The sequence below is a fragment of the Zonotrichia albicollis genome, chromosome 3 (genome assembly GCF_047830755.1).
Source record: "Zonotrichia albicollis isolate bZonAlb1 chromosome 3, bZonAlb1.hap1, whole genome shotgun sequence".
In the NCBI taxonomy this organism is placed as follows: Eukaryota; Metazoa; Chordata; class Aves; order Passeriformes; family Passerellidae; genus Zonotrichia; species Zonotrichia albicollis.
Window position 1 is genome coordinate 105,608,971 of NC_133821.1, and position 15,298 is coordinate 105,624,268.

The following is a 15,298-nucleotide window of genomic DNA, read 5'->3' on the forward strand; positions in this document are numbered from 1 at the left end:
TTTGTAGTCATGCGTTTGAATATATCTGTACATGAAAAAGTAAAAATTTATCCATATTTTTACACTGAAAAGTGTCACCAAATGCCAGGACTCTGACAGTAGACAACGAGACGGAAAATACAATGAGAGTTAAGTGGCAGCCTGCGCCTGGGAAAGTCTTGTCTTACCGTGTGAACTACAGAGCACGCAGCGGAGGCAGGCAAATGTCTGGGAGAGTAAATGCCCCCGCCACCAGCATCGTGCTCAAGCGACTTAAGCCCCGCACCACGTACGACATAACTGTTGTTCCAATTTATGATTTTGGACACGGGAAATCAAGAAAAGGAGAAGGAACAACAGGTATGTACCACAAGGTTGTACAGCATTTCATAATGCAAATTTTGTGCTTAAAATTAATAAGCAGGAAACATAGAAAAGCATGGCAGAGTCTGCCAAGATCATGAATTGACAGGAAAATTGAAGAAAATGTTATAAGTTGAGAAGAGAGTTTGATTTGTTTGAAATTTCACTGTGGCATAGTCTGAGCACAGCTTTTTGCTGTTGATATTAAGAGGTGTAAGTACAGTGTAAAATCTGTTTGAAAATACTAGAATTGTTTTGAAATGCTGTCATCAGAAGTTCAAACAAGGTGTTTTGTGAGGAAGACAGGCTACTTAATCAAATGTTGTCTGCTGTTGCATATTTTGCCTTTTGCTTGTGGGTATTGATTAAATAGCTACCCATCATCCTGTTATTTAGGTTTGTCTTCTCTGGTCACCATATTTTCTGTGGAAAACCCAAGCTACTAAAAAGGGGGAGTAGATGATTTTGAAGATTCATCTGTGGAAGTCTGACTTCATGGTCTTTTGGACTGGCTGTCTTCTCCCTCAGAAACTGAAACTTTAAAACGTTTATTAAGTCTCAGTGAAGTTATTTTTGTGGAAAAAGCAAAACTCATTTCCTACTCTACGTTTAGTAGGAATGTGATGCTGGTCTTATATTTTGTAAGGAAATGTTCTCTAGATGTTCAGATCAATCAGATTTAGTGTCAGTTTTCTATTTCCATAGATGGAAAGCTATTAACTAAAGAGAAAGCTATTAACTTTTTCAAGATGTTTCTGCCTGTGTGACACTAGTGCTATTTGCAGAGGTACTCTGTAGATAGTTCATGCCATTCTGTTTACTGAATATACGTTATATTGAATGACAGGAAGTAAGGTAAAGGTATCCTAACAGTGGAGATATCAGCACCTCAATTACTGAAGAAAGGTTTCTTCTTAACCTAAAATGTGCTTGATATAAAGGAGTCATAAAAACTTGAGCAGCGCTTAACCAATATGTAGTTGTTTAATGCTGAAAATTATACTGAGATAAATTTTAGATAATCCAGCTGCTTTTGATTTTTGAACTTTTCATCTTGATACAGATATGTCTCTGCTTTCTGTCTAAATAACTGTGGTGGTAAACACTCTTTGGAAGGAAGTGAGGCCTGAGTCATCTTTTTAGTGGAAGCTATCATGATAATTCAGGGAGTATGATGAGAGATGAGACAGAGAATCTGTACTTTTCCTTGCGAGTTAGGAGTATATCTACTGTTTCTCAGCAGAACTCACATTTTGAGGACATTTATGATCTTTTGGCTATAGCTAGACAATGGCATAGGCCCAGGGACAAGGCAAATGTTTTTTCCTCTGTCTTTCAGGCCAAGGCAATAGTGGTAGTTTTTTGTTTACTCTAATTCCCATTTTTTTTTGTACTTTGAGCTTACACTGATGCATTATTTTCCATGACTACACTTTAGAGTTGCACACAAGCAAAAGTTGCACAAAATGCAGAAGCTAGCAACAGCTTGTAACCATTGTCTGTGAGTGCTGCCCTGCAGTGGGCAGCTGTTAGTCTTCTGAGGAAGTTGCTCTTGACCTAAAAACCTTGACCAGATGTTTGGCTGGCACCCCTCAGAAGAATTGGTTTTTGACACACTGCCACGCCTGTGGTTGGTGAAGTTGCTTTAGCTGCCAGACAATTTATCCCTCAGTCCATTGACTGCAGAGGGAGCCTCAAAAATAGACTTAGCCCACATACCTACTGGTTAGATAGCTAAAAGTAAGTGTCAGGAATCTCATCTTTCATCTCTTAATACTTGTCTTTGCTAAAGAAAGGAACAAGGAGTTTAGGACTCTCACTAATACTAGATTTGCATATATATATATATATATATATATACTTAAAAGCATACTTGTTGATTTTTTGCCATGTGTAGACCTGATCTAAACTCTTTTGTTTCCCACCCTTTCAGCCTCTCCCTTTAAGCCACCTCGAAATCTGAGAACTTCAGATTCAACTATGTCAAGTTTCAGAGTAACCTGGGAGCCAGCCCCAGGGAGAGTGAAGGGGTACAAAGTAACTTTCCACCCCACTGAAGATGATGGGAGCCTTGGAGAATTAATAGTGGGGCCCTATGACAGCACAGTGGTATTGGAGGAGCTTAGGTATGCATACTCCCTCATATTGGTTTTTTGCTTTGTTCAGTTTTCTTTAAATAACTTTAGCGTAGGATTTTGTTTAAATGCGATCTGGTATTGAAACACCTTGTAAAATCTGCTCCAAGTTAAGCAAGTAATTTTGTCAATTAGCTATGCAAATCCTGTTATGCCATCTCTGAAAGGTACCTGGCAGGTCTCTTTCTAAGATTATCCATTTACATCACTTGTGGTGTTCTCACAGGAACTGAAGGAGGCAAAGATATATAGGCTGGAGCTGTATTTCACATATGAGAAAGATAATGGAATAATGAAGGATATTTGAGATTTCTAAAGTTTACTTTCAAAAGTTTCTTGGCTCATGTTTCTCAAAAGATGCTTAGTTTAGCTCTTGATTCATTTTCTCAGAGGCTTAGATTTTTAAAGCAGGCTTCCCACCAAGTCAAAATCTGTTAGGCAAGTATACTAAATATAATTTAAATGGGATCATTAAGTCAAAGAATCATACAGTCATAGAACGGTTTGGGTTGAAAGTAACCTTAGAGATCATCTAGTTCAAACCTCATTGCTGTGGGCACCTTCCAGTAGATCTGGTTGCCATCCAACCTGGCCTTCATTCCCTGGGATGGGACACCCACAACTTCTCTGAGTCACCTGTTCAAGTGTCACACCACCCTCACAGTAAAGAGCATCTTCCTAATATCTGATCTAAACCTAGTCTCAGTTTAAAGCCATTACTCTCTGTCCTACATGCCCATGTCAGAAGTGCCTCTCCAACCTGCCTTAGGCTCCCTTTAGGCGCTGGAATCCTACCATAAGATCTCCCCAGACCCTTCTCTTCTCTATGCTGAACAACCCCAACTCTCAGCCTGTCTTCACAGGATAAGTATTCCATCTCTCTGATCATTTTTCGATCTTCTTCTGGACTCTTTCAAGAGGTCCAAGCTCTTCTTATATTGGTGGCTCCAGAGCTGGACCCTGTACTTCAGGTGGGGCTTCACATGAGCAGAATAGAGGGTGAGAATCAACTCTCTTGGCCTGCTGGTTGCTTCCTGTGATGCAGCCCAGGCATCACTCCCAGTCCCTTAATTCGCCCTCTGTGACCTTCCAGCAGTGTGGCTGGAGCACTTTCCAGTGAAAACTGAGGCAAAAATATAATTCAGCACCTCAGCCTTCTCTATATCCCAGGTAACCAGGTCTCCTGTTTTCTTCTGGAGGAGGCCCATTTTCTCCCTAGTCTTCCTTTTATCATCAATGTACCATAAAAACTTTGCTTGTTGTCCTTGATGTTCCTGGCCTGATTTTAATTCAATCAGGTCTTTAGCTTTTTTAACCTGATCTCTGGCTGCCTGGAAAATTTGTCTTCACAGAATTAAATAATTTGAATGAGGAAGGCTATAAATTTAACTATAGAGTGTAAAATCAGCTTTTGAAGTGTTGAAACATCAATGTCTTGTGGAAGAGCCAGTATTTGGGCTTCAAGTTTTAGCACCTTCTTTTCCATTAGGTATTTTTTTTTCAGTAAGAATTTAATAAGTGAACTGTTTAGCATTTTACTAACCAAATGACTTTAGTTAAAGTACACTTCTTTGACTATTTCAGGGCAGGAACTACTTATAAGGTAAATGTTTTTGGGATGTTTGAAGGAGGAGAGAGCAACCCTCTGGTTGGACAAGAGATGACCACCCTTTCAGATACTACTACGGAGCCATTTTTATCTAGAGGTAAACATGACTGAATTGAAGAAAAGGCAGTCTTGTATTTTGGATAAAAAAAAAAGGATAAAAAAGTTTACTACATTTCGTTTTTGTTTTTCTAATGCACATACTTGTTTACAGGATTCATTATATTCCCCTCCCTGATGACATAAACCCTGTTCTGAAATGACCACAAAGCATGACCCAGTTCACAGTTCTAGTCCTCTGCACCCTCGAGATGATCTTACAAAGATGATAATGCAGGCAGCCTGTGTTTTGCTGATTATTCAAAGCCATCTGCATTGCATTTTCAAGCTTTCCACATCTGTGTTAGATCACATAAGGTCAAATTTTTGAACAGAGATCATGGCTCATCTACAGGGGTCTTCACAGGAGTAGAACAAGGAATTTTAAGCAGATTGTTGGCCCTTTTCTTGTCCTTATATGGTAACTTTTAAGATGAAGATGATATAATGAACAAACATCTGATAGTTTGGAACGTCCTAGTGTTAATGCATATTATTTAAGTTTATATTCAACATAGTCATTGTTTAGTCTTTTGGTTCTTTTTTCTATCATAGGAGGAGACTTTTTCACAGAGGCAATTGCAGAGTGCTCACCAGTATCTCTGGGAGCTTCTCACTAGTAAACCTGTAGCTAGTAAACCTTTCTTTCAAGACTTCTTTGACTTTTATGATATTTACCTCCCTTTGGTGTGCTTAACAGGCCTCTGTTAATATTTGTGCTCACCATACTCTCAATTCTACCAGCTGAAGAAGGTTTCAGGGCTCAGTCCTTCATGGAAAGCATAAAAAAGCAGGTCTGCTTCTGAATAGACAAGTATACATGAATAAGTAAAGCCTTTTTTCCTCTGCCATTTCAATGCTTGGATAAACATCAGAGAGAATTTTGTGAGGAGAAAGAACCTAACTGCAAAGTCCTTTCAGAGTTAAATAAAGAAAAAGAGGTTTCTGAGAGCTGACTATACTGTTTTTGCTTAGCTCACATTGGGCTGTGTAAAAAATAATCATCTTGTATATGACTTTATTGAAACATATTTAGAAACTTCCTAAATAATTGTCCTACTCTATCTAATAATGAGGGTAAACTGAAAAAAACCCCTAAAACAGGCCAGGAGAGGCATTAGACTAAAGCTTTCATAAGGCTGGCAACAAAAAATTGCACAAAGAGTGGTTTGTTATTTTTCATTATAGTAGCTCTCATTTCTGTTTTCAGTGTTGTACTCTTTAAGCTAATTAGTTTTATTAATGCATGGATTTGAGAAATGGTTAATGTGAAAAACGAATTTATATCTTGGACAGCAAATGTAACAGTAAATTATTTATTAATGGGGGGAAAATCACCCTAGATCTGGCACATTTACTAGAATTTTCCATGTGGGGGACTATAATATATTGAAAGAAACATAAAAGTCAAAATAGATTAACTTTTTAATTGTACATAAAGTTAACTTTAACTTTCATATAAAAGTTATGCATGCAATTTTTTGAACTAACATGGTTTGACTTAAACCCTACTCCCAACTGATTTTATTGTCCTGACTAAAGACTAGATCTATATTTTCTGTGCAGAAGAGGATCATGCTTTTAACCCCCAGGTACATGGAATAGTTATATTCATGAGTCTACAGTGTTGGATCAATTCTGTGGAACATATATGAAATCACAATATCTTTCAACTGTGATGAGTGTGGATGATTTTTCTCAATGGGATTTCTTCCATATAAAGACCAGAAGCTCTGATGGCAGGAATCCAGAAAAATTGCAGCTGGTAACAGAATCTACAGGAAAAAAGAGAGAAAGGATTTTGGCTTTTTTTTTTTTTTTTTGCAAATGGCTGTGGATAAAATTATTGTGTCTCTTTCTGTTTTGTATAAATATTTTGTGATTTTCCTTGTGATGAAAACAATATGATGCATATTTTATTTTGTAATTTGTAAACTGAAGATATCTGAAATAACTTCCTACCTTTAGAGATTATTGCAGCTTTATATGAATGTTTGTTCTTGTTCCCTCTGTATCTCTTGACCTGTGTTTATGTTTGTGTGTCTTCTCTGAATTGTGCTCTTTCTTTTCTGTACATGCAAACTTCTATACCACACATATTATTATGTCTTTTTCCCCTGAAAATTGAGGAATGCTATTTATGTGAAAGTGATTGTAATACATACTGTTAATCCCACTATTACATGGTTGAAAATTAATCAGTAATTTAGCTATATGCGACAGACTAAAATACCATAAAATTGTATAATCTAATAGTGCTAACTGCAATATCAGTGGTTCGTTTAGTAGTCTTGTACAAAACTTCTGAAATCAAGTGATCAGCCATATTTAAAGGCCAAAACAGACAATGACATGACAATAGAGAACACAGCCTTGACATTTGCAAAGGCTTATTTTTAAAAGGAAACATACATGAAGGAATTTAGACAGCTTTTGCCATGGAACCACTGACTAGTGTGAATAATGCTCTCAAATAGGTCATACTTGACGGAGTGCCAGTGAATAAAACTAGAGCTATTTTGGAAGCTAACTAATGACATATGTCATCTAAAAGGATGGGGAAAGAAAGCCATCATGCTAAGGCTATATTTTTCTGGTTGACACGGCAGGTTTAGAATGTAGAACCAGAGCAGAAGCTGATATTGTGCTGCTGGTGGATGGCTCATGGAGTATCGGGAGGCCAAATTTTAAAACCATCAGGAACTTCATTGCCCGTATTGTTGAAGTTTTTGATATTGGTCCTGACAAAGTGCAGATTGGTAAGTTCTCATATGTTGGAGGGAAAATGGAGCATAACTGCTACAGAGACACATAATGACTGAGTAAATGGTGGCTTTTTTCCCAGGTCTTGCACAGTATAGTGGTGATCCCAGGACAGAATGGAATCTCAATGCTTACCGAACCAAACAGTCTTTGTTAGAGGCTGTAGCCAACTTACCATATAAAGGAGGCAATACTCTAACAGGTATGTCACAGTGCTAGGATTTTACTTTAGCTCCAATGAAAATTATTCTAGTAGCTGACCCTGATTTTGTTCTGTGAACTCAAATGCGTCTAAGATGAAAAGGACTTAACCGTTCAGTCCAGTATGGTTGGAAAAGAAGAGGTACAGCATAGGCTAATAAACTCAGGGGAAATGTGTTAGAAGAGGTTTTGGGTGATGAAGAGCTTGTGTTGCTGTTGAGCCTATGAAAAGAAGAAAGGTCAGTTCCATTTCAGGGTTGGGATGAAGACAACCAGGAACCAAAAGAGGGGTAGTGGAAGTCAGGAGGGTGATCAACACCAGGTAAGAGAGCACCTGAATAGTATCAGTTGCTCAGATCTAGATGATGGGCTGCAATTAGATTCAAAATGCTTCTATAAGGAAATAAACAGTGGAACTATGTTGTCAGAATGAAGTCACTAGAATGCACTAATTTCTTTTACTATGACTATTATATGCAAACAGTTTACAGTGATGGGTACTTTCTTTGTGTCATGCTAGGAATGGCCTTGGATTTCATCCTAAAAAACAACTTCAAGCCAGTTGCTGGCTTAAGGCCAAGAGCTCGCAAAATTGGTGTTCTCATCACTGATGGCAAATCACAAGATGATGTAGTTGCCCCTTCAAGAAAACTCAGAGATGAGGGAGTGGAACTGTATGCAATTGGTAAGTACTCCATGAAGGCATGGCCTGCAGCAACCCCCCATGCTCATCTGCTAAACCCACAGGGAAGTGGCCACATACATGAGTACATGAAAGGTTATTTGAAGAATGTGTTTAGGGACTTAATTGCATGTTATTGTGCTTCCTGGCCATAATTTCTAACAGGTTTTTGCTTCTTCTCTTTTAAGGTATTAAAAATGCAGATGAAAATGAATTGAAGCAAATTGCAACAGATCCAGATGACATCCATGCCTACAATGTTGCAGACTTCTCCTTCCTGGCTACCATTGTTGATAATGTAACCACGAATCTGTGTAACAGTGTGAAAGGTCCAGGTACGTCACATTTTCAGTCTATTTCATTCTTTATCCATTTATGTGCTTGCACTGCTAGTTCCTTTTTACTACTTATTGGGAACACTGTGCTAGCTGTGGGCTGTTTTTTCAGCTGCTGGTGTGCGGAAGTAGTGCAGACCACCTGGACTACCCTGCAGGGCTCCTTCCTTTCCTTCCAACAGTGACTGTGTTGTAACTAACACAGCATGACATTGCTGGATGTGCCTTCTTTTTCTCCCCAGAATCATGAAGTATCTTAGTGTGTCAGCTTTTTATTCATTGTGGCATGTTTTTTGATGATACTCATTCAATGAGGAAAATTTTAGCAGCCCTGCTCTTTTCAAGTATTAATGTCTGACAGCCCAAAACCAAAGCTGAGCATGAAAAAGCATGTATGTAATGTTAGCTGATGGTTCTTCAGTGAAACACTGGTGCTGAAGTGGTAAACAGGAATTACAGGGAACTTGTTTAATCTTGAGTGGGTTAATATGAGCTATCTCTTCATGCAGTTGTTTTAAGAATTCCTGAGGAAAAATAAATATAAGCAAGTACACAAAGTGGTTTTTTCCCTTTCTGACAAGATAAATGAGTATCTTTTTAATTTGTTTCCCTCTTGCAGGTGATTTGCCACCTCCTTCAAATTTAGTTATTTCAGAAGTGACACCTCGTTCTTTCAGACTGAGATGGAGCCCACCTCCTGAGAGTGTTGATAGATACAGAGTTGAATATTATCCTACCTCTGGAGGTAGCCCTAAACAGGTTAGTATTGTATGTTCATCTTTTACAATGCCCAGTATAACTTTGAACTTCCACATCACGGTAATATCATTCTGAATTTGTGCTGAGTAGGGTGTAAAAGCAACTTAAAAATGCTCCTAAGGTCAAGAATATAATGCCTTGGTAAATGTTATGCAAAATTACAAAAAACAGGAGCATATATATTACCGTGGTTGTTTTAATGCCATGAATCCAGTCATAAAATATATTTCTTATAAAGAGTTGTCTTCTATTTCTAGTCACTCCTTTATTTTCATATTCCACTGTCATATATTAGTTCAAATATGTCTGCACCAGAAATTTTCTGATCATACTCGTGTGTAGGCCCCCTGTCCTTTTAATGCATTTTCTTCTTTGCAGAGAACAAGACAGTAGGGGGCACAGGTTGTAAGAAGTGCTCAGATTAACATTATATGACTCCAAACTGTTTACTGCACAGGATGAAACTTGTGGTTACTGCTTCTCTACACAGAAAGCCAGTGGTTGGCAACTCTTGGTCCTGGGAAATCTGAAATGCTCATTACTGTCTTTGACCAAACAGAATAGTATCTAGGAATATGAAGTGTTTAGAAGAATGTAGTTAGGTGCCGCTGTGTACCTAGCTCGGAATGTCCCATCTCTAATTGTGGCTTTAAATCTTATATATGGCTCATGGAGAGTTCAAGATTTGACCTTTGATTAAAGTTTGAGCTGTTGTTCCAGTGCAAACGGACTTTACAATTTGACTTCTGTCAGGTATTTCTGTTCTACAAGGTGTTTCCAGTGCCTTGTGCTGTAACCATCTAGATTATCCTAGATTATCCCAGATTTTGAATTTTTTCCCAAACTGGCCCCTTTTTCCTGATCCTCTTTTTATGTTCTTTAGTGATGTAGAAGTGTAAACCATGTGTGAAATCAGAATGCACTCTAAGAGATGCTAAGCAGATCCAATGCAATTTGAATCAAGTGTCTGTCTGAGATTCCCTACAGCTTGCTTTGCAAAAATAATGCTATATTGTCAGACAAAATGTATACAAAATTAGGAGCAGACTTATCTCCTTGTCATTGATTCCTGCAGTTTCACAAGGAATGATTGCTTTTCTTAGAGATAAAATTACAAAAATATTTTTCTTACAGTGATTAACATTGCTTCTCTTTCAGTTTTATGTAAGTAGGATGGAAAGAACAACAGTTCTGAAAGATCTGCAACCTGAAACAGAATATGTGGTTAACGTGTTTTCTGTGGTAGAAGATGAAAGCAGTGAACCTCTGATCGGCAGGGAAACAACTTGTAAGTTAGAAATGGGTCTTGAATAACATGTTAACAGCCAGTTTGGCACCTGGGGAGCTGTCCAGTAGAACTTTCAGCACTAGGGATTTTCTTCTTAGCAGAAGTAAAATATTTAATTTGAGTTACCAAACTGTATTGTGTTAGTCTGGTTGTCCAGACCTTGTTGTCTTGAAGACTTCAGCAAAGTGAATCTACAGTGTGGTAGAAAATATTAGTCCCAGCTGCTTTCTAGGCTCATAAAGCATGGCTGTACAAAACTGGAACGACAGACATGAATTACAAGACTAAGTTTATAAATTCCGGAAATCTGATAAAAACCAAATTGTTTATGCTACATAATTAATTCCTGCTACTGCCAGACAGAATTATTTCTAATTAGCAAAAGCTAATTAAACACAATTATGCCACTCCTATGAGTTGTAACTCAGCTATGTTTCTCCTATGAGCTGTCTACGTGGATTTCCGGCACATTTATGCTGTATGCAACATAGAATGACTCTTCTGCCTCTTTAATAATATTGAATGTCTGATGTTCATTTCACTTCTTAATTTTGTATTAGGCTTGTCAAAAAATCCTTAAAATGTATATAATTTTTATGAAGTCTGGTTTCATGGAAACTTTTCATTTTTTTAGTAATTTGAGAAATATAGAAAACAAAAAGAGAGGACAAAAATCCTCTTTATACAGATCCCAAGCCAGTCATGTTGTTTCATATTAGAATTTTCAATGTTAAATTTTGAATAAAATGAGTTAATGTGCTTTTTACAAGATTAAAATGTTCCAGTGCTGATCTGTAAGAGTTTTAGCTGTGTATGTAAAAAATCTGTGGCCACATTCAAAACAGTATTACCATTACCTCATTCTTAAACTAAGGATTTAAATACCACTGTTTGCAAGTCGCCTCTCTACTACCCATAACATGCCCTAATATGCATGTGCAATATTCTCAGTGGTATGAATTGTGATATAAAATATTAAGAAGCTGAATGAAATAAACTAATATGTATTTTTTATTTGACAGTACCAATCTCCTCAGTTAGAAACCTGAATGTCTATGACATTGGATCAACTTACATGCGAGTGAGATGGGAACCTCTCAATGGGGCTACTGGCTATTTGTTAACATATGAACCTGTGAATGCCACAGTCCCAGCCACAGAGAAAGAGGTAAGAGAATTTGTCTTTGCTACCTGTTCTCTACCAAAAATAAATTAAGAAAAAATGTTAGACTATCATAATAGTCAAAAGACTGGCATGCACGTCTTGAAGTGCAGTGAACTTACTGGGATATTATATACAATGACATCAGTCAGGAAACTGTAAATATACTGTGAATCTCACAAACAAAATTCCCTTGAAGTTAAATCATTGTTTGCTTTTCTGCCGTTGCTTTCTTCAGTTTTTAAACATGGTGTGTTATTTTTCATGCGCAGATGCGTGTGGGACCGTCAGTGAACGAGGTGCAGCTGGTAGATCTCATCCCCAACACCGAGTACACTTTAACAGCTTACGTATTGTTTGGTGATATGCAGAGTGACCCACTCACCACACAGGAAGTGACATGTATGGACATCTTGATTTTTGCTTTGTTATTGCTTCAGCAACACCTAATTTTAATTTCATGCAACAGTTTTTCTATAATCTGTTTAATGTAGAAGACCATGTTAACCATGTTTTATGTATTTTCTAACACTTACATATTTCCTGAAGGCCTCAAAGGCAATTTCAATGAGAAGGGTCCAGCTACTAAAAGGGGAACAATATAATTTTTAACTTGAATAAAGAAGGAAATCTTGAGATCACAGTGTTTTTAAAACGTTTCAATTTTGCTTGTATTAATTTAGAAACCTTGTTCCCTAATTCAGACATCCTCTTAAACATAGAGAATACTAAAGCAGCATGCTGTATCAAGAAAAACATAGATCTAACAACGGTTTCCTTTTTTATACCTTTCCTTAAACATTTCCTATTGGCAAAGGCATGCTTCTGGTCTAGATGCATGCAGCATGGCTACTTTTATGTTCTCAAAAATTTTAAACCATTGACTGTAGATGAAAATTGGCTATTGTCACCAAATGTTATGGTCTTAATCCCTGATACCTCTGGAAGTATTGCGCTCATAAGTTACAAAGGTGAAACTACCATAGTTTATAGCTATTTTGCTCATTGCTGGGAAAATAAGCTTCTGAACTCTCTTATCTAATGCCCAGGACAATCAACTTGTCAGAAAGTGGTTGCTTCCATTCACTGAAAAGACTTTAACTGAAAGACGAGGAGAATTCACTTCCATCTAAAAGAGATCTGTACCTCTGCTATGAATAACATTCACTGACTACTGCCATTTTTTTTACAGTACCTTTGCCTGGACCCAGAGGTTTAAAAATTCAGGATGTTACTCACAGCACCATGAATGTTGTTTGGGATGCTGCCCCAGGAAAAGTTCGAAAATACATCCTAAGATATAAAATAGCTGATGATGCTGATGTAAAGGAGGTAAATTTTTTAAAGTACTTGGAAAGTTTTATTTTGAGAAGCTGGATTACTAAAATAACAGTAAAGGCAGTATTATAACTCACCAGTGAGAGTAAAGTACATCAGTTCATAGTGATTGCAGTCAAGAAAGTGTATGGATTTCTTCGAAACTGAATGAGCGCAAGATAGATTTCTTGGGTACTCCCTTCTTCCTCCTCCACTTCCTCCAGGGAGGAAAAAATCCTTAAACTGACTGGAGAATTTTCATGTGTTTTGGTAAATAGCCATTTCTAAGCTCTCCTTAAATGTCATACTACCAAGGTCTAAGAATAGCTTACATTTAAGGGGACAGGATAGTGGAATAAAGGTATGTTAGCCTCTTTGCCTGACAGAACATGAGTGAGCATTGTTAGAGATGTCTTCTAGTTATGTACAAGTTTACTTTAATTGTGCTGCTAGGCATAAACCAGCTCTTGGAGAATTAAATTTGTTTTTTAAAGGAACCAGAATTTTCCAAAGGTTCAGTCTGCATCCTTGTTTCCAGAGGAATAAAGCAGTGAATGATCCACAAGGACTATGTGTATCTGATATAATATGTTTTGCAAAGGAATTAGTAGAGAACTCTCAGTGTTAAGTGTAAATTTAAGGGCAAATGGTAAAATGTAGTGCAGAATACTTTGTTTTTAAGTGCAGGAATTTCTGCCATTAGAGTAAATGTAGAGTAAGAAAGAGAGCAATTTACAATCCTTTAAGTCACTGTTTTTATTCTTAGGTGGAGCTTGACAGACTCAAAACGAGCATTACTCTCTCTGACCTTTCCTCCCAATCGCTGTACAATGTAAAAGTTGTTGCTGTATATGATGAAGGGGAATCCATACCAACAACTGCAGAAGCTGTCACTCGTAAGTTTTCCTAATAATAATTCTTGTGGTTGTTTTTGTCTTATGTTTGATTTAAATGGTGTGTGTTGCAATATGTTATTGAGTTTAGGTGAAGCTCTAATTTAATCTGAGAAATACTTTATTTGCACTTGTAGCATTATTTGCCATATAATAAACTGCAGAAATCTTAGATGACTTGTCTTACTGCAGTGAACACTGATATTGCAGTCTGCAGAGAGGTGAAGAGCCACTGAAGCAAAACTATTTCTATTTAAAGACTGAAGGAGAATTGTAGGTGTAGAATCCATAAGAAAATATGAGAACAGAGGAAAGGTTTAGCAGGTCTTTGCAGAAATCTAGGCAAGTGAGTAAGAAGCTGGGCCATATACTGGAAGATTAGAGAGACATGACCCTGCCTCTGATCCAAGAGAGTTTTTGCATCATGGGATACTAAAGCAGCCTTTACTTTTAGAGAATCATAAAGGTGGAATTTGAATAACCTCAACAAATAAAGGCAAGGAAATGGGGCTGCACAAGCTATAAGAGCTGATCTCCATACAAGATATGTGCCAGACTGAAAGGAGAAAGCAGCTATCAAGGAAGTTCTCATCCTGATCAAAGCTTAGGATTTAAGAATTTAGTTAGCCAGAAAACCTACAACAGAAAAGAGTAATTTTGCCTTTTCACTGCCTCTCCATCTGGAATGAAAAAGAAGAAAAAACCCATTAATATTTTCATTTGGTAGTCTGATGTGCATAAAAATGCTTGTGAGATTTCCTGCTTGCTGTTGTGCTAGTCTTTGCTCTGTACCTGTGGTTTTGTGTGAATGTGTTTGTAAGGAAAGAAGAGGAAAGGTCTGCCAAAGAAATTATTTCAAGTTTAATTCTCTGGTTCTACCTATTTACATATTTCTTCCCAGTGGCTATAATATTTTCCCTCCTTAACCTTCAGATAACCTCAGTGAATTCTTTCTAAGTAAGTGGCGACTTATTTGGCTTATAGAAAGAATTTTAAGATTTGTGAGAAACTCCTGCAGGGAACTTGACCTGTCTTTATAGGAGCTCACATTCACTCCATATAACTCCAAAATGTAACAGCCTGGGCTTCAGTTGTTTTGAGTAGGCCTGTGAGTTTTGGCCTCTGCTGAGGTCTGGTTTATAAGACAATGACCTAATGATGTGACCTTATGAGGGATAATTTGCTTAGTGTAAGTGGACTGGGTAATACTACAGTGTTTGACTGTAGTCATTAGAAGCATGGCAGCTGAGAGATGAATCTTCTACATAATCTTCTAAATTATTTGTCTGAGTAATTCTTTTGTTTAACTGTATTTATTTTGTAGTTACATTTTGTGGAACATTTTTCCTTTTCTCATAATAGAGCCTGTGCCAGCACCAGTCAATCTCAGAATCACAGATATAACCACGAATAGTTTCAGAGGTACTTGGGATCATGGAGCTCCAGATGTCTCTCTGTATAGAATAACTTGGGGGCCCTATGGAAGAGGAGAAAAACAGGAGGTAAGAATAGACAGCCACCTTATGTATTTGTGGGCAAATACCTCAGAGGGTGTATTTTTCAACTCAGAAATGTATTGATAAATCGTCTGTAACTTGGAAATTCAGTGAGAAGATGTAGAACACATACTTAGAGCATGTTCAGTGATGTTACTGAGTAAAAACTCAGTTATATCCCACTCTGTTTGCCTGTTTCATTTGTATGTTTTGGTTTTGT

General features: G+C 37.4%; 1 protein-coding gene across 8 annotated transcripts in view; it reads left to right on the plus strand.

Annotated features, from left to right (window-relative positions):
• COL12A1 (collagen type XII alpha 1 chain) overlaps positions 1-15,298 on the plus strand; it is a 99,873-nt gene that overhangs the window by 35,861 nt on the left and 48,714 nt on the right. For 7 of the 8 annotated variants that reach the window (XM_074538369.1, XM_074538368.1, XM_074538371.1 and 4 more), the window contains 14 exons: positions 73-339; positions 2,276-2,468; positions 4,062-4,183; positions 6,792-6,941; positions 7,028-7,147; positions 7,667-7,831; positions 8,017-8,163; positions 8,783-8,922; positions 10,081-10,210; positions 11,233-11,378; positions 11,645-11,774; positions 12,565-12,704; positions 13,456-13,585; positions 14,945-15,084. In XM_074538369.1, the coding sequence (XP_074394470.1) occupies positions 73-339; positions 2,276-2,468; positions 4,062-4,183; positions 6,792-6,941; positions 7,028-7,147; positions 7,667-7,831; positions 8,017-8,163; positions 8,783-8,922; positions 10,081-10,210; positions 11,233-11,378; positions 11,645-11,774; positions 12,565-12,704; positions 13,456-13,585; positions 14,945-15,084 (2,120 nt within the window). The remainder of the gene's footprint in view (positions 1-72; positions 340-2,275; positions 2,469-4,061; positions 4,184-6,791; positions 6,942-7,027; positions 7,148-7,666; positions 7,832-8,016; positions 8,164-8,782; positions 8,923-10,080; positions 10,211-11,232; positions 11,379-11,644; positions 11,775-12,564; positions 12,705-13,455; positions 13,586-14,944; positions 15,085-15,298) is intronic. The other variant, XM_074538375.1, reaches the window with a different exon arrangement.